We start from the raw sequence: 20,238 nt of genomic DNA, 5'->3' as shown, positions 1-20,238 counted from the left end.
CCCGCGGTAAACTTTCGAGCTAGACTATTTAGAACACTGTCTAAAGCTTGATTGAAAAATGGCGTTGCATCTGCTGCTGTCGTGTTTGATCCGTAAATAACCTTTTTTTTTAAATCCGTAAACAAACTACAAGCTTCCTTGAATAGCTCGTCATCGTCTTGCCGTCCCTCCTCATTCTGTGATTGGTCCCCAAATCCATGCGAAAATTTCGGCCATGGTCCCCAGGCTATAGCACCTTCTGATACTTGTGCCAATGTTCGACAGTAAACTACATGTGGCGAAGCAGTTGTGTTTTGATGGGTAGAGAGTCTAAAAATGTACAATGTACTTGAGTTTCTTCAATTACAGTCTTCCAAATCGTTGCCAATTAAAACGTCAATATGTACCAGGTAAAGGCTGTGACCTATCGAAGGGATGTTACTGCTTTGTTTTGACAATAGGTGGACTTAGGTTTAAACCAATACCACTATCTGTGTTGATCTTGAGATGTACCAGCTTACAATCTGTCATAGAAAATAGCTTTCAGTGATCGTTCCTACGAAAACAGGTGCCTTCGAGATCGTGGAGGGCTCAACCACATTTGGGAGAATGAAACAAAAACATCAAGGCACTCCTGCACCTGTTACAAACTGCCCTGATGAAAACTGGTGAAATGGGCTGCCGCCGGAGCAATGAAGTAATCAAAGGAATCCCGGGAGTCTTTTTGCTTCATTTTGACTGTATTGGCCATAGCGAGTACATCATCTCCCCCTCAGTCACTCAAAGGTCTATTTTAATCAATATCTAACAGCCTTTTAATCCACTCATTGATTTTGTGAACCCACTTCAAAACCACCCAAGATTAAAGCCGCATTTGTCCTTTATTTGATTGCCGTTTTATCGACCTGACTCCTGCTAAAGCATGCTAAAGGGAGGCTAGCACACGCGTGAGCATCTCTGTCGTCTCCACTGCGTGTTTAGCTGGGAGTACTGGCTCACTCTCGGCGTATTTCTTGAGGGATACTTCAAAGGCAGAGCGTGTTTTTCCCGCTTCAGTCTAATTAGCCTCAGTGACGCACAGAAACTTTGCCTCCTCAGATCAACACAGCGAGCCCCTAGCATGTTAATGTTCGCTCCAGACATTGATGAAATAATCAGATTGAAAGCAGGCCAGCGTTTGATATCAACAATATCATACAAAATTTAACAGGGTCTTCTATGAGATTCTGTTTGTAGCCTACGAAGAAAAACAGAGTGGAGAAGTAACTGGATACTTTTATTGTGAGCGGTTTGGGAGGATACACTTCTGGATACTCGGATCACTCTCCGTTTCATAAACTATGAGGAAATAGAGTAGTAGTTATCGTAACATCAGTAGGTAAAGTAGGTAGAAGGGGAACAAGGATCAGGACTAGAAATACAGCAAAACCGGCCGACAGTTTCTATCAGTGGTTCTCAACTGGTTGGCGAGTTCGGGAATGTGACGTAATTTCGCTAAGCATTATGGGATTAGCAGCAACTGTAAACTAATGGAGATTTTAAAAGTTAAAATACTGGAGTTATTGTTCACATTAAAACACTTGGACACCACCTGGATGTATTGACCAGGAGTAACTCAGCAGTTCCACGGCTATTTTCTCCACTTTTTATACAGTTCTTAGCTAATGTTGTATGCTAACAGCTGCAAAGATGGCGGATCTCCATGGTAACTGTGGAATTTCCTGAACTCTCTTTGTTAAATACAAGTTTCACTAAACTGCGTACATTTTGAAGTACAGAACCTGGAGAATTTAATCGTAGTGTTAGTTTTAACCTCCGCAATTGTATTTTTGATCAGCGCGCAAAATGCCGCGGCTAGCAACAGTATGCTAATGCTAACGGCAGTATGCTAATCAAAACTGGGACAGAAACTATGATTGAGTCACCTAATGTAATAGAATAAAATGCGCCACTGCTGGAGTGGCTAAGTATTTTTTGTTCTTACAGGATTATAGACCAGACATTTCGGTCAAAAAAATCGGCATTGGCCGTAGAAAAACCCATATCGGTCAACCTCTGTTAGACAGTAAAGTTGAAATCATGATCAAAACAACTCTTCCTTTTCAGCAGATAAATATTGATAGAAATGTTCCCAGGGAAAGGCTTCCACCCCACTGAGAAACATTCCCTGACCCACACTTAGAACACTGAGAACCACTGGTTTATATCACGAGAGGAAAAAGCTCAAAAAACATCGCTAATTACCCTGGACCTGGCAACCCTGTATGTAGTATTAGCAGCCAACTCAAAACACCTAATTTGAAGTAACTAAAATACTAAATGTATTTCCCACCACCTCGTTTGGACCTCTTTTTTCAGAAGCTCTGGGGAAAGTTTTTGCAGAGTTAGGAATCACTGCAGCAGAATTAGCCTAAAAGTACTGGCATTATCGTGTTAGTTGTAACTTGCCAATATATCGGTGCAGTTTTTTTTGTAGATTAAAGTTTAATATCGACTTAAAGCCCTGTTTCCGCTCTGAGTTGATAGAGCATGTACCTGTGGAGAAGACTACGTTCCTGGACACCAGCTTGTAGTCCACTATGGAGAACTGTGGCAGCTCGATGCGCGTCACCCCGGTCACGGCCGCCGCTCCTCCTTTCCAGTAAAACTCGATGTCGTCCGTGGTGTACCCATCTACAACACACACAAAATACGTACAATATTCACATACATAAAGTGACAAGTGCAACCATCTGCACCCAAGAGTCAACAGAAATATGCAGCGTTACCGACTGGCCAGCTGGGAAAGTGGGAGAGCGGAGACACGAAAAACATGGACGGAGTTTGAGAGAAGAGTGAAGACTTATGGGACCATTTAACGCTGTTCCCACATCAAAAACATCCCTGAAGTAGTATGTTTCTCCTTTCATGCTTTTTGAGGAATCATTTTCACTTTGTCCCGGTCTGTATTACTTGGATTTTGGATAGAGAGAACACAAAACTGCCCTCCTCATTTTTAAAACCTGTAATCCATCACCGGACTGGCTCTGTGCTCAAAGTGTGCTTGTCAAGGCACCATCGATTTGCTATAGCATGCTGTTAGCTGACATTGGAAGCTTGTTTTTGCTGTTTTTTGAAATCCTGACCAACACAGTCTCTCAGTCCTTACTGTCTTTTCTTTACATTAATTTTTTTCAATTTTAAAGCGGAGGTTTTATGTATTTAGCAGGTATTTGGGTAAACTAGAAAATGCCATATTGATAAAAAACAGCTAAAACAAAATATCACTTCCTGGTTCTCCAAGTCACTTACAATAAGCCCCCCACCCTTCAATAAAGAGTTAAAGTTAACAAAAATAGCCGTCACTGTGGGAGCTGTCACCGCGATGCTAAGAATAGCCACTAGATTACTCAAAGATGTGCAAAAAGCTTGAAATACAATCCCAGGTCTGTTTTTGATGAGATCAACATTGTGGCACAGTTGGTAGAGCGGGTCGTCTCGTGATTGGAAGGTCATCATGGGTTCGAATCCCCGCAAATGCACACTGTCATTGGGCAAAGACACTTCACCCACCTTGCCTCCAGTGCACATTGGTGTATGAACGAGAGTGTGAATGGGTGACTAGTTCCTTACTGTAAAGCGAATTTGGACCTGATAAAGGTAGAACAGCACTATACAAGTAAAAAGTCTATTTTGCATAATACCACCCAATTTAAAATGTAAAATATCAATGCTGAGGAATGAAAAAGTTATATCTTTAAGCCTGAATGATGCATGAAAATAATTAGAGCTATCTCGATGTTACAGGTGCACTCAAAGGTTAACCAAATGTAGTATACTTCAGCAAATCCTGACCACTAACTGCCTTGGCAACACTGACTCCAGTTCCACTTAATCCACGTGGACACATACACTCCAAATAATCCTAATCCTGGCACGTGCTGCAGCATTTCATTTCCCAGGAGAGCGAGGTGTAAATTTGCCTTTGATTTACGACCAGCAGCTCCTAAAGGTACAGCGTTTCCGGGCTCTCCAAATGAAGTGACAACAATGCCGTAAACTGGAGCAGCTGGCTCAAAATACAAACAAACACATTGCCGTCGATGTATATTTCAAAGCTACAAATCCATCACTCAAGCAGATTAAAATCGTTTGCTGATTGTTTAATAAAATATGTTGACAAGCGTTTCTGTGTTGCGGTGAGGGACGTGTCAGAAAGTGCCACAAAGAGTGTTTCATTCCCCCCGAGTGGGAAGTGCAAATGAGGATTTGATTAAAACGGACCAATTTAGAAGCAGACGGGCTGTGCAGTCCGATATGTAAATCCAAGGCTTTATATTAAAATAAGCCACAAGTGAGGTATGTCTGTGCGTGGTTTATTCACAGTCAGTTACATCACAGCCATAACATTATCACTATAAAGTTGTGGAGAAATTGGGTTTGGGAGGTTTTTAAGAACTGTGTAGGACAGGGTGCCCAAAGTGCGGCCCGCGGGTCAACCTGGGTCCTTCCAGGGGATTATCTTTGGCCCACGACATTGTGCCCAGTTTTGTCATTAGTATCAACTTTCAATCAGATGTGCATTGATGGAAAGGAAACCATGATTTTTTTCCATTTAAATGTAACAGAAAATGTACATGTAAAGCAAACATTAAAACCCTTAACACCTCTTAACCTCCACCCTAATTGAGCACGTTTTATCCAGTTTGGCTTTACCAAAATAAAAACTTGAAAAAAAAAACACAAAAATAGGGACATAAATGAGATGAAAACGTATCAAAAAAGTGACAAAAACAAGGATGAAAATGCAAGAAAAAAGTGACAAAAGAGCAAAAAAAACAGCAAAGAAAATGTAACAAAAAAACACAAAAGAGCAAAAAATAAGCAACAAAAATGAGGATGAAAATGCAAGAAAAAAGTGACAAAAAGCAAAAGTCTTAGCTTTCAAATGAGGAATTGGCCTATACGAGAAAAAAAACACATTCAAAACTCTTAAAAACAACCAATCAATTTTTCTGAAACTCAACAGAGAGATACTGAACCCACTTATTTCTCAGACTCATCAGCCAAAAATGCCAAAAATCTACTGCTATTCACAAAAGTCACTACTTCCGGGGTTAGCGTAGCTGCTGCGCCGTTAGCATTTGTCTCCGCTAACCCGGATGTACAGATTTTGGTAAATATTACTTTTAAAGCAGTAGGTGCAGCATTTTTGGCTAATGGGCCTGATAAATAAGTATGTTCAGTAACTCTCTGTTGAGTTTCGGAAATATTGATTGTTGTATTAAAGAGTTTTTTTTGTAGTTTCTCGAATATCTGCTTAACAAACGTATAGGCTGTAAGAAGCTTTTTGATTCACATTAAGCTGAACTGGAGAAAATGTGCTCGGTTCAGGCAGGGGTTAAGAGATTAAAGCTGCAATATGTAACTTTTTATACAAATATGACCTTGTAGTGACCCAGCAGCTTTATGAGTGGCCTTTACTTCTGACCACGGTAAATGCATTGGTTAACATAATACTAAAACTCGAGTGCAGTGAAAAAATAAGCTATTGCGGCGAGTGATTATGAATTCCTGTAAGCAGCCTTTACACTCCCACTTTCTGTGCCGCGGCGAGAGCTGATTATTCAGGTGTGCAACCTCTCCCAGATGGTCGGCGACATTTACATAAGATTTATAAGTGTGCCCATGGATTTCTTTGAAAAATCGTTCTAATGTCTCTACCAAGAAACACTCATAAGATAGCACTGTATATGGGACGACTGTACGTGAAGCGCCACCGAAAACATGGTATTGATCATTTCTTTCTCCTTCAGTAGCAAGTTTCGATGCTCAAAACAAAGCTATAAAATATTACTTGGCAACCTCAACACAAATAAGTGATGAAACTGCTCATGAATTTGCTCAAAAAAGTAATTTCATACACAATCTCTTTCATCAGATTGACAGGCATTTGTAAACCAGGCATCTGTTTGTTTGTAAGAAAACTGTAACTCCCAGCTCTATGCCTGACCAGTAATGACTATTTTTCCCAGCATACCTTGCACAAGCTAGATGCTAGTTTATTGTTATTGCTTCGTGCACTGTGTCTGACTCCAAAGCATCTCATTGCCTCCACTTGAACAATCCTGCAAGCTTTGAAATCCTAGCCACTTCGCTAACGCATAAAAAAAAAAAACGCTTCCTGGCTCGATGCAGCTGCACTAAATCTTTACCAATCCCGGCTTTTTTTTCTTTTTTCTTTGGGGTTTCTACTCACAGCTTTCTATCTCCAGCGTGCAGTTCTGCTCGTCCAGGGGATAGCGCCGCAGATCCATCATGCACGCTGCCGTTGTGGTGATCCTGCGCGAGAAGACATATAGAGACAGGGTAAATTAAGTCATCGGCGCAAATGGTATCGAGAGGGAGATGGATAGCGATGGGAGGAACGGGGGAGAGAGGGAGGGAAAGGGAGGAGTGATTGGTTTTGTGACCTATTTGAGATGTGCTGAGAAGAATGGCAAAGGGGTTGGGTTGATGAGGTGGACGGAATCGCTAAGAGTTTGGTTTCAGGTAAAACTTACGGTGCATGCAGTTTTTCCCAGTGTTCTTCCAGGGGTCTCATTTATAAACTGTCCGTGAGACTCTGCCTATGAGAGTCCGAATGAGCAAAACCCAAACTTCACGCACTCCTGTTTCACGTTCAGCTTGATTTCTATATATTTATAGAAACCACCTTTGGCGCAGAACAGTTCGTACGGAAGGTTTTGGCCTCCTTTTGTCCGTACGTGAGCTTTATAAATGAGACCCCTGGTTTAACATTGCTTTTTAGACTGTCTTTAAACTTTTCATGGGCGAACAAATCCATCCTCAAGTCTACAAGCTTCCTCAAGTTTAGCCTCTATAGGAAATCAGATGAAACCGTTGTTACTTGGTTTGCAAAGTAATATCCCGCTTCTTTCCAGGGAACTGACTCCCATTTCTCTTTGGATACACTTCCTCCTTCGATCTCGCGTTACATACGACTGGCAAGAGTCGTCGGCCCAAATCATGTTAATCCGCCGGCGAAGAAGGCGGACGGTGTAACTGTAGACATCACTAAAGAAGAAGAAAGTCGAGCCCGATCAAGGTTCCGTCCAAATCCCTCCGCTCAGTATGTCAAAGAGAAGAGAATGGTCTGAAGTGGGTCTCCGGGGAGTTCTATTTATTTGCAAAAGAAGCTCAAACAGTTCTTGAAATATGTTTACAAAGATAACGTCAGTGAGTAAGGACGTGAGCAATGAGGTGGATGTCTGGTTGGCAGTGAGCCAGTGGATCTTTGTACTGGGCAGTGTGTGAGAGAAAGAGATGAGCACACAAGCGGGTAAAGTCTTTGACCAAGGAGAAGGCATTGGTTAAAGACTTACAGATTCATTCTCCGGGTGCATGTGCTGGTCCGTGTTTCGGCAGGTTGCTGGCTGTACCTGACTTACATTTATGAAGGAGGCGGCCGCCCAAACCACAGAGCGCCGCATCTTCCCTTTCATCTGCACAACACGCTGAGAGCAGGACACCACGGGCTATAAGTGCTGCCTGCATAATCAGCGCTGTCAATAAACAAACAGTCCGAGTTCAGTCCTAGTTTATACTTGATTCACCCCGGTAAAATATGACTGGCCCAGATCAGATCGGATTTTGTTTACGCTAATCTCTTTAACCTGGTTTTCCTCATATTCATTCATGTAGTGTGTTCTTGTCGAGTCAGAATCAAGTTATGTGAAAAGTTAATAGGGCAAGGATACATCAAGGAACAAGGCTAACTCATGCTAAATGTGGCTAAACTTGGGATAAACCAGGAATTGAGGCTAAACTATGATATATATATATATATATATATATATATATATATATATAGCAACATCAACAAGTCATGCACAGGCAGGATAAATCTTAGTTTAAACAAGAATATTCCAAACTTTATATGCGGGGAAAAAAAGTTGATATTTGTGCGTATTTGACCTTGTCGTGTCCCAGTGGCTGTATGACTGCCTTTACTTTCGATCACAGTGGTCTTAACAGCGCTCCAGGATCACTTGTTTTGCAGGTTTGCTGGTGAGAGGGTCCGTCAGTGGTGAAACCATTCCAAACAATTGATCCTGGAGCGTCCTAGAGACAACTGTGACGGAAAATAAAGGCGCTCCTGCTGACAAGGAACTCATACACTGGGTCACTACTACAACTTTCCTCATAAAAAGTTGCATAATGCACCTTTAAGTTTGGAATATCCCTGCTTTGCTTTTGATTTAGCCTTGTTTAGTTTTGGGCTAAAGCCAGGCCTGCTTTTGCCTGGCTCAGTTAAACTAAGATTTAGCCTTTCGTTTGGGATGGTCCAGATGTACTGATAGTTTAGCCTCAATTTCTGGTTCATCCCATGTTTAGCCACATTTAGCCTGAGTTAGCCTTGTTCCATGGTTTAACTTAGCTCTATTTACTTTGCACATAACTTGATTCTACTTGTTCCAATTATGTCTTAAAGCAGTACCTGATAACTCATTACCCATAAGGGCCACCGCGGGTGTCATAGCATGTTAGTTTTTTTTTACTCATTAATTGTCCCTGAGAGTAAATACTACGCTGACAGAAAAGACAAAGGGCGAGAGGGATACTGTACATCCAATTACACAATGGAGATGATTTTCTTCACTCAAGCTTGGATGTAAATACTGTTTAAGTGGTGCTAGCCCGCTGTTAGCTTTGCCTGTTAGCCTGTTAGCTTCTTCTTCGTGATTCTATTAGTGTGTATTGGGGCCTCTGACCTGAAGGCAGCGAAGATGCAACACCAGGGAGAGATGAAAGACCTCCCAGTCATCCATTAACACTTGTAATACCCCCAGAGGGACTACAAAAAGGATTAATTAAGGTAAACTTAGTTACTTAGTACTGCTTTAACTAGGATTTGTTTCTTTCCTGGCTACCTCTTGGTCTAGTCCTACTTTACCTGGCATTTACCACCGGCTTCTCGTATAAGTTTAACCGTGGTTTTGCCCCTTATCTAGCCCTACTTTCCCCTCCTTGTTTAGACCAGCTTTCGCCCAACCAAACACCACATGCGAGCTCTTCCGCGTAATTCAAAGTCTCCATATTCATAAGTGCGTCTTCTGAACCTGCCTGTCTGCCACATCAATGGAAATTCAAAACAGCAACATATCAAACAACAGCTGCCTGCTCAAAATTACATGAGAGGTGCGGAGACTGTGCAGCAGTCCAAGCCCTTTCATTTGGCAGCGTTTGAGTGTTTAGCCTCGAAACTAAAGGGAGGTGCCCTAAAGCTTGACTCTTAATCCTTTATCTACACGCCGGCCAAACGCGAGGCTCCCAACATCCCAGCGAGGCCGAGTCAATAACGAATTCATAAACAGAATTAAACAGCTCCCAGACATCGGGAGAACATGCAAACTCTAAACTCCAAACAGGTATATTTAACGGACTAAAATCAACATGTTTGGAGACTAGGCAGACGAGTTACCGACTGATAAACTCACGTACAGTTCGTGCTGTTGTGCTCTTGCAGAAAGCCCCTGCTGACAAGGAACTTTGTGATAAAGGCCACCGAGATTCTTTAAATGTTTAATTACGACTCTAAGTGCTGGGTAATGAGCTAATTAGCAAGCTAGCGATGCAATATTAATGCGAGTGTTAGCAAAGTTATGCTAGCCCAGCAGGTTGTTTGCTTAGTAAACATATCCTACTGTTCTTCTCGCAAAAATCAATATGTATCAATCCGTTCGAGTTCTCCCGACTGTTTCTAAATGTCAGCCTTGTTGACATTTGTCTGGTTGTTGTTTTGGCTTCACAAACTGTTATCTAATATCACGATTATTCAGGATTTCTTTCCCAAAACCGTGGGCATCGCGTCGCACCTTAGGCCGTACAGGACCGTCCCGTCGGGGTGCAGGCGGATCATGCGGTTCTTCACGGTGACCCCATGGACGAAGGACTTCTTGTCGTTGAGGAAGTAGGTGTCCGGGACCCAGAGCTGGTCGGCCACGCGGTTGTCTAAGGTGAGGTTGAGAGGGATCCCCACGTAGGCCAGACGCTTGTCCCGCCAATACTGCTGGAAGTACATGGTCAGGGTGTAGTCCTGCGTGGAGAAAAGGGAGAGACAGGGAGAGGGGTCAGATTACACAATGATCCGGACAGGGTCTGTTCGGTCTCTGAGGAAGGTACAATGGACACATCCTCATAGCCTCTTGCCTCAGGAAGAAGATAGCTAACTCTCGATACAAGCCAGGTGTTAATGACTGAAGGGTGTCATCCACGAGGCTGTCAGGAAGCTGAACTTTACCCATCCCTACCCTCACAGCGCAATATTAGGCCTGGCACGATGGCAAGTTCGATATGTTGAGGCAGATAAGTAAGTGCGCGATAAACAATAAAAATGACCATAAACCATTGTTCTTAAAGAGCATAATCATATCATAAACTACCACACAAGCCGCAATAAACATGATATATAATGTAGCCCAGTTTGCTTTGGTTAAAAGGAACAGACCGCCGTTTTTTACCATACTGAGATACTGTATGTTCTTACCTGACGAGTTGATGCGTAAAAATCAAAGTTTTACAAAGAAAAAAATGGGGTAAAATGCTAATAAATGTACAGACGATAAATACTGAGCACAAAAATGTCTCGTTTATCTGTTACTGATGTTGTTTATTGGTTTATTTGGTCGGGACAGTTCCTGTTAATGAACATACATGGGTCTCACGCATGTAAACACGCCACACCGGATTGTAGCCTTGGTTTAATTTCCATCCATCGTCCCCCATGTGCACTCTCAAACACACTCTCAGTCATCCTGGACTATTGTACATGTTTTCGGTGGGGAGAACATGCAAACTCCACACAGAAAGGCCCCGTCCTGGTGGGAATGGAACCCTGGACCATCTAGCTAAGTTTACTGAGCGATAAGTCGATATAGTAATTGTAAGTAATGCACATACACCTATTTCCTTTTGGTCTGTATGTGATGTTGATTATTATCTGCATCACCACACGCACATTGCTTTTCTTATGACCACCTGCCAACACTGGAGGCAAGGTGAGACTGTTCCGCTAAATGATACAAAATAAATAGACAAACCAAGCTTCCTATACGGGGCTCGTTGTCAAGCTACATTTTTGTTAATCTGCGAGTGTCTAAGCGCTTTTTGGAAATGTTGCTCTACCTGCGTCTAAGCGCTCCCGTTGCGGATGGCAGTTTTGAAATGCAAGCACAAACAGGACTGTTTTTGTTGTGATGACACGACAGCAGCCTACAGACTGCATTAGCCAGAGCCAACTGGTTCAACATTTCTCTGCCAAATCTCTCTCTCCCTCTCGCTCTCTCCGATGCCTCTGCCCTTCCTTCTGGAATACAGTAACCCAAACACTACTGTGCCATTGTGCGGCAGGAGCGTGTGGGCAGGCTGACTCACAAGGCACCGCGGCAACACACACATGCACAAAAAAATAAATAAAATCAAAATTCAGACACAATTTCACCCAATGCATCCCCGGCTTCAGAAGTGGAGGCTCTGTGATTCATGGAGCCACGGAGGTGAGCGCTAATGGTGCGAGGATTCTCTTTGAACATATGCCGCCTTTCAAAGCCGTACGCGCCTTAGTCATTTCAAGTGTCAGTGTCAAAACAAAATCCGCAGCCAACTCAATAACAAGTAATATCAAGGTTATGGGGGTAGTTTCAATACAAGAGACAATGCCATCTCTCTGCTGTCTGCTAGGATTTAGATTTCCATCACAGCAATACTACGGGCAGAGATTTCTAGCTAGTTTTCCCCCATAACATCTTATTTTAAATGGACCAAACTCTTCCAAATACTGACATGTTTGGTATCCACATATTGTATGAAAGGCGACCGAGATGACCCTGTAATCCAAATATGGTTGTTTTCTTTCGGGAGAAGCATACAGATGCATGCACCAATGTAGCAAAACTTTATGGACACGTTTTCTCAAAATCAAGTTTACTGAAACATACATTTGGCTCTAACCCTTATTTAGATTTTAAGGGTGAAAGTACAGGCAATTTTAGCAATTTTTACGCATAAAGTGCCTTATTTTTATATGGCACTTTGTCCATGGCTTTTCCACATTAAAAGGAGAACTAAGTAACTTTTTACTTTAATAAACCCTTTTCATAGTCCCTCTGAGGGTAATAGACATCCCCCTGGTGTCTCTGCCCAGAAAACCAAACTTGCAATTTTCCCTGCCTCCGACCCGGCAGCCCCAATACACACTAATGGAAACTCGCAATACATTTTTTCCACATATTTATATCAGTGATCTACAGCAAAGGTTTCAAATTGACATCTCTACATTAAATCTCTTTCCCTATTCGCCTGCAGGGTCCCGCCTTAATTTGCATGGCGCATACAGTAGCACAGAAATAGATGACCACAGACCAACGATCTGGGTCAGGAGTACTTTAGCCTCCTGTGCATGTTTTGGGTTGATCGCCCAAAAAAAGAAAAACATCCCGACATTGTACACAACAGAAAAGCCCCAGAAAGACCGAATTTGCCTTTGCTTCGCCTTTTCAAACAAGTCTCTTTTTTTTTCCCCTACCCGACCGAGCGGCCCCGCCTTTGTGCCTTTTATCCCATAATCCCTTTAGTCTTTCCTCCAGTTTTTCTTTTTTTTCTTCCCTTGCGCTGTGTTGCCGCCGCGTCCCCTCTGCCCGCTGTCGGTGCTGAATTCAAACCAACCCGAGCGCCGAGCTGGCAACTTGGCAACGCTCTCGTGGCACCACCAAATCGGCACGGGGACAAAAAGGCAGGGGGAAAAGCGTCACTTCAGCAAGATCGAGCGGTTATGTAACGGGTTGCTTGCCTTTTTTTTTTTTTTGCTTATCCCTTCTGTATGACGATTCTTGCTAAACGCTCAACTTTTGCCTCTGACAGGACTAAAAATAGGCACAGTCTATTAATAACTTCTTCTTCTTAAGTCTCCATGCTATATTGGGAGCAGCGCATGTCAGATTAGTTTATTGTAAGGCATTCTGTATTTCCATTTCGCTATTGAGCAACTGCAAACACCATCATTCACCTGTTTATCTAACCTAATATTTTTTTCCGCTCCTCTTTAGCGAGGCGAGCTGGGGCGCGCGGAAGATCTTAGTCAGCGCCGGCGCACAGATTGGTAGCGCAGCGTGAGCCTGGCGCCGCGCCGAGGCTCCGTAGTGTATGGGAGGAAGGCAAGCGCCGCACGCCGAATCAACCGCTCCACAATCAGGGAAAGGCCAAAAGCGCCGAGAACCACCGCCGATCGGAATCAAAGGGGGTCTGAGCAGCACGCCGTCGCACTGTTTGTACTGATGGATCATCTGCATACAAATGGAAAGAGAGGTTAGGGGTATGATTGTGGTTTTGTGATCGCAAGAGGTACAAGGAATGAAGGAACGGTCGTGCACTTGATCTGATACAGTAAACATTAAAGGGAAGATCACAATGACAGTATGTTCAATATCGCTGAGGCTCATTGTCCATGGCTTTTCCACATTAAAAGGAGAACTAAGCAACTTTTCACCTTAATAAACCCTTTTCGTAGTCCCTCTGAGGGTAATAGACATCCCCCTGGTGTCGCTGCCCAGAAAACCAAACTTGCAATTTTTCCTGCCTCCGACCCGGCAGCCCCAATACACACTAATGGAAAACCTCTCCCTCGCTGCTCTCTAGAAAATCACTTTTGTCTCGCATTTCTAAGGTTTATGAAGTCTGTATTCTGTCTACAGCTTCCGGATTGTCCATGAACATTTTGCAAAACGTTGTTATTTGGTTTATCACGATCGGAAGAAGCTAACAGGCTAACGGGCAAAGCTAACTGTGGGCTAGCGCCATTTGAGCAGTATTTGCAGCCAAGTTTGAGTGGGAAAAAAACATCATCGTGTTATTGGGTTGTGGCACAATGTACAATATCCCTCTCTCCCTTTGTCCTTTCTGTCAGAGTAGTATTTACTCTCACGGACAATTAATGAGTAAAAAAACACAACATCGGAAGAAGCTAACAGGCTAACGGGCAAAGCTAACTGTGGGCTAGCACCATTTGAGCAGTATTTGCAGCCAAGTTTGAGTGGGAAAAAAACATCATCGTGTTATTGGGTTGTGGCACAATGTACAATATCCCTCTCTCCCTTTGTCCTTTCTGTCAGAGTAGTATTTACTCTCACGGACAATTAATGAGTAAAAAAACACAACATGCTACGACAGCTGCAGTGCCGCTTGTGGCATCTAGGGGCAAAAGTTAGTTACCCAGACCAACATATCCCTTCCACACTTCTACAATGGAGTATAGACGATAAAAAGATACAGGGCTGGGTATTGTTGCAGTCATACTTGGTTATGACAATGTGATTAGTGATTTACAGCTCAGAAGGCAGAATCCAGATCCTATGGCTCAGTTAGGAAATGATCAAAGATCGATCTCTCCTGTTTTAGTCCTGATCCATCCCAGGTTAAGTTCTGGCTTCTTGCTTTGACCTTCTTTAATCCAAGTTCATAAACACACATCTGTCGTCGCTTTGTAGTTAACCCTTATTACACGTATTACGCGTTTTTTCAATGCTGCTCTGGGGGGTCTCAGCCCACCTGCTGACGCTGTTGCCCGATGGAGATAAAGGTGAAGGAAGCGGAGCGGCAAGGGAAGCGATAAGGGTCAAAATAAGGCGGCGTTAAAGAGACATTAGTCATTTGTTGGCGGCTAACGTTACAGCGATAATGGGCTGGAAGGGGAAGGCCAGTCTGCAGTATTCAAACAGCAAATTCAATAGACAGCGCAGCAGGGCCGGGATCAATCCACTCTCCCCACTTCAATAAGACTCCGAGCGATAAGACTTTCTGGCCTTTTGAATGAGAAAGACTCGATTTACTGCGCTATCTGCTCCCCTTGTTATAACATCATTTATTAGCGGTAATTCCATGACAATTACTCAACGAGGTGCTCCTAATTTCATAAAGACGTGCAGAGAAAGAGCTAATTTGCTGTTAATTTGGAGAAGGCGCACTTAGGTCTTGTACTTGGAGACGAGGCCAGACGGCATCAGGAATGCTTTAAGGCATTAAAGAGGAGATTCTCTGGGTTTATTGACGTTTGACCAAGTATTTTCTCCAGTTCAGCTTTACCCAAATTTAAAACACCAGTGTACCCTCAGTCACGCAAAATGACCAAAGATGTTGTTGGCATTTGGCCTCTCCCAGTATTGATTTGACTTTGTGTATGGACGCCACTTTGAGATCTTGCTTTGAATCTCCACAGCCCTCGTATACAGTACCATCACTTTGGAGCCATAGAGATATCACATCCTACAGTGGCCAACACCTCCAGAGACATAAATGATTCAAATTACCCATGTATCCCAACACAAGGCCATGGATTCCTCATCAATCTTGCATGGGCACAATCAAAACGAATTCTATATGCCTTCGGAAAAAAAAAAAAAGGCTCTTTTTTTTCTCACTTTCAAAAAGGTAGATTTTCTAGGACAGGACTCCGCGGCTTATGAATTATTGACAATTCGAGTGCACCAAACAAGAATTCCCAACGGCTTTGACACCATACCGCGCGCTTGTTTGCATATGTTTCCGGTCGAGAAAACGGCAAGTCTTTTTTTTTTTTTTGATTGAATTAAGTGAACTGGATAATGACTGGTGTGCGTCGGGGGCTGTGTGAGAATTCAGATAAGGGGCGTTTGGCCGCTCATGTGACCCATATTCAATTTAATCCGTCCCGGCGCGGAGCTACCAACTGCTAAGTCATGATAGGGCTAGTGCGGAGGCACCGGCATTGTTCGGAGCGCTACGGTGGACGCCGACAAAATAATGGACTTGGGGATAAGCTGAAGAGGAGGCTAGCTCCAAATATCACCATAGTCTGTTCATCTATCTGCTGGTTTAAACAGCTGAAGTTTTCAGGTGAGACACATCACGTTTTATTGTGAATGTAAATGTTTTAGATTTGGATTGGCAATGACCCTAATTATCTTGTTTCATTGTTAACCGAAACCAATTATTGACCAATTACTTTATTACTTTTTGCCAACTTACAAATCTCTTAGGCTTTGAACCACAAAAAGTAAGGAAGGGAAAAACAGAATCTTTTGGTAAACACAATTCACTCTTTCTAGCCATTTTCTGGAGAAATAAACACATACAGTAGGCTATTTATCACATACAAACAAAGTCAAGTCTAAATCGGGTCCATATGGATGTTTATTCACAGCATTGTTCAGTGGAAGAAAAACAGCAGTCGCAGCTAGCACTAGCTAGCGTTAGCATTAGCACGATGCTAACATGAGGCACCATGTTAGCATTCTTACCTTTGCTCCTCTCCACGTCTTTGTATCTGTATTTAGTAGGAAACTATATTCATAACTCAGCATTTGTTAAGTTGTTGTTTTTGAATGATTAGAGAAAGTTCAGGTTTTTGTTTTCCCCCTTAACTGTTTTCAAACATGACCATATATGGGCGATTCCAGAGATGACGTCAGATCTATTTGGTTTTAGCGCCTTTAGCTTTGCTTAATCTCACATTCACTATGGCTGTGTTTCAATAGCTTCTGCAAAGTCAAAAGATCCAGTGTTGTGTTCATTTTTCACCAAGATCTTAACTGATGATGGGAAAGTGTGACCACTGTGCAAAGACTTATATTTATGATTTTGCCAATAACTGTACCCATCTTTCTTTAGTGTGACCATATTTGCGATGTTCATAGTTTCACTTCCTTATTCGACGCTGACAGGAAGTGACATAGATGAAGGCAAACATGTTACGTCAATGGGATTGTTATTTAACCCTAACCTCTATCTTTGTCACTTCCTGTCAAATAACTTTTCTTCCAAACATTTCTTCATTAAAACGGCTGCTTCATTGAACTTACAACAGATGTTATGGACACGTTTGTTCTGGTCAAGCAGTGCGGCAAAATCGCTATATCTCAACTTTAAACTTTAAAGCCAGGGCTGATTTTTGATGTCGTCCTCTTTACACAATTTCACCGCAGCAATAAAGAAAACCAAATGTGCCGTTAAACTCCGAAACAATCCCCGTGTGTTTTATCAAAGCCCAACAACAACAACATGAAATATTAATGACTTGACAAACTCCGCTCCACAGATTCCCTGGTTCCTCCTCGGCGGCGCTGCGATACGTGCGGCGGTCTGTACTCCATATGAACCGCTCAGTATAGCAATTCAGGATCAATTTGGTGGCAGTCCCCCGGGACCCCCCAGCGGCAGTATATCATCGCAGTGTCAGGGAATCCCTATGCAAGCACCCCCCTCACCCCCCGTCTTAAACTACCCCCCGCTCCATCCCACCGCCCGCCCCTCCGCTGCTGCCGCTACGGAGGGTAAAAATAGCTGCACTGTCCCTTATTGAGAGCAGAGACGAGATTGGATTGAGGGCTTCGCGAGCGTGTTGGCCTCCTAATATGGGCTGGGCGGTTTTCCGACTGTCTAATTTTGATGATGTACGGCCTAATAACAAGTCTGACAAACTGAATGAATGGAATAAAGCGCATTTGTTATGTCGCCGTGGGAAGATGACAAATGCCTTTTCTTCCCCTGTATGTTCTGTGTATAGGGGCCCGTCGCTTTGAATGCATATGTACAGCGTCAACTAAACGGGCCAGAGACACAAGAAGATGGATGCACTGGATAGAGAAACTGGCTTTCAAAAAGGGCTGAGGGGTTTGAGTAACCTCTCAGTCAAGGTTCTGAAGCCGTCGTCTATACTTGGTACATTGACATTTTGTTGCGGTGCAGATGTATTGTGATTTGAACCCCCAGAAAGCGGATGAAATTTTGTATTCTTACTGATGTTTTACAAGCTTACTCAAACACTAAAAGAAAAGTATCCAAAATCCCCTCTGAAAATATCTTTGCTAGCTGTGTCTAAACCAATGGCCACTTGTAGCAGAGTTTCATGACACGCTGGGTGTGGCCATTGCCCTCCATTGTTGAAGTATTTCCATACAGGAGCGGCAAAACAAGCTAGTTTTCCATAAGCAAGCATTGCACTTCAGACACGTTCGAAACTTTAAAGCATGGTGCCTAATTCTCCTAAACTTTCTACAGCTAGATATTGCTCCAAAGTCGCTGGACATTGATTGACAGGCCGTTAGCATGAGAGCTAATGTGAAGCCCGCCCTTTTTAGGAACATGCTACGTCAGAGCAGGGTAGGAGGAGTCTGTAAATCCGCCATGATTTCACCCTTGAACGTAGTTATTATGGCAAACGGGAGGAATGAGGAGGAGCTGTCTATTAGTTCTACAGTCTATGGTCTAAACTCATTCAAACATTTATATAACATTCCTTGGGGCTTAACCTCGGTTAGGGTAAGGGGTTTGGCTTATGGTTAGAGACTGTAAATGTCATGTAAGTTGTGTTTCACTCACACAGATCTTACACATAGTTTTAGAAACTAGAAGGTCTTGGCTTTCAAATGAGGCATCAAACTGGCATACAGGCTGTAAGCTCTCCTGTCAATACAGTTTGATTTTTTGGATATGCATAACTGGAGAAAATAACTAACCCTAAAGCTAACCCTACGCAACTTTCAGGGTCACTGTTACAATAACGCCAACCTCTGTTAGCTATAAGTTAGTTATAATTACATAATACAGTGTCTTTTCACAAATGTCCATTTACTGAAAGGAAAGGTGTTATTACGCCTTACAATATAGTACCCCATTGTCATTTTGTGTAAATAGACTTGGATTGTGTAACTACTCACGTAACCGTATTTAAACAGGGAAAACGTGGAAGAGCTTGGTTGCTTCAAACTTCACCCCTGTCTGGCCCCATAGAGGAGGAGAGGAGAGGAGGCTCAATCCTAACAACATCGTTGGTCTTTTTGCGTGACTGAGTGCACAAAGACCAGACAGGTACGCATCAACTCATCTAAGCTCAGGTATAACCCATAACCCAACAAAGAGGCGATGCAAAATTGTACAGATGACGGTTTAGAAAATTAAGCAAATTACTGGATGCTACTATTCCCCCGAAAAATCAATCATTGCCAGTTAAGGTTAAGACACAAAGCCAAGCAAAGCCCATGGATGCAATGACAGTACCCGATGCTGATATACCGATCTTAAGGTTAGTGCTTGTGATGATGGAGGTACTGAACTGGAAAAATCAATTCCGTGCGTTATTCCTATGACAGGCAGAAAAACAATGGCGCCTTCCTCCTATGGGCTAACAGGTGCGAGTGCAGGCTTGCAAATGCAAATGCCGGGGCTCTAAACAAGGCCCCCCGAAGCCGGTCGTAAATAACAGATGTAAAAGCAGCACCCAGGGGCTCGGAAACACAACGCGCTCTTTTGTTTTACGGCAGGAGCCAGATTTGATCCGCGGCCCGGCTCTGACAGGAGAGAGATGTGCGGCATTGACGGGTCTAATGAGCTGTGCCGGTCGTGGGTCTGTCCATGTTTCACCGGCTGCCACAAACGGAGGCGGAGGGGGGGAGGAGGGGAGCAGCTGCAGTGCAGGTAAACGTTTGCATAATTCCGTGTGCAAACCATGAACACGATTTGAATTTTGACATGGCAGAAAAGTGTTCATTCAAGCTTGGATTGTTAAGCGTTGTAGCGCTCACAGCAAGACGGTCACAGTTTCAACGTTCAGATCTTGTCTGGGTGGGTTAAAGCTGGATACTCTGGCTTCCCCCTGTCACTTAAAATATGCACAATAAGCCAAAAGGAAGGATGGGTCAGTTGCAGAGGACACATTTTCTTAACAGTAAGTGAAACTATGCAACTTGATGCTTCGGTTTTATATAGCGCTTTTTTTTTTGACGCTTTGTATTGCTTTATTCATTCACTCCATACTCTGTGGTGGTGGAAAGGTACTATTGTAGCGACAGCTGCTCTGATGCAGGCTCGGCTGCCAATCTGTGCCATCAGCAACCCACCCACTACCACCAACCCACAGGCTAAGGTGCAAACCATGATGCAATTTAAACTGAAGGTGCATATGGATGTTTTTTCACTGCAGATTGTTCAGTAGAAGCGAAAAAACGGCAGTAGCTAGCGTTAGCATGTAGCATGACGCTAACATGAAGCATCATGTTCGCATTCTCCGTTATTCATGTATCTATGGGCCATTTTGCTCCTCTCCATGTCTTTGTATCTTTATTGAGTAGAAAACTATATTCATAATGCAGCATTTGTTAAAGTAGTTTTGAAGTAGTTGTTTTCCCCTTCAACTGCTTCAAACATGACCATATATGGACGATTCCAGAGATGACGTCTGTATATGCTACA

At 43.1% G+C, this 20,238-nt stretch overlaps 1 protein-coding gene across 4 annotated transcripts in view; it reads right to left on the bottom strand.

Moving 5' to 3' along the window:
• Window positions 1-20,238, bottom strand: part of LOC306982064 (gamma-aminobutyric acid receptor subunit beta-3-like) — a 73,880-nt gene that overhangs the window by 34,757 nt on the left and 18,885 nt on the right. For all 4 annotated transcript variants that reach the window (XM_079581843.1, XM_079581844.1, XM_079581842.1 and 1 more), the window contains exons 4-6: window positions 9,837-10,057; window positions 6,218-6,300; window positions 2,515-2,652 (exon numbers count right to left, since the gene is read on the bottom strand). In XM_079581843.1, the coding sequence (XP_079437969.1) occupies window positions 2,515-2,652; window positions 6,218-6,300; window positions 9,837-10,057 (442 nt within the window). The remainder of the gene's footprint in view (window positions 1-2,514; window positions 2,653-6,217; window positions 6,301-9,836; window positions 10,058-20,238) is intronic.

Source organism: Gobius niger, assembly GCF_951799975.1.
Source record: "Gobius niger genome assembly, chromosome: 23".
In the NCBI taxonomy this organism is placed as follows: Eukaryota; Metazoa; Chordata; class Actinopteri; order Gobiiformes; family Gobiidae; genus Gobius; species Gobius niger.
The sequence above is the reverse complement of the archived record's forward strand: the minus strand, read 5'-3'. Positions and strand labels throughout refer to the sequence as shown.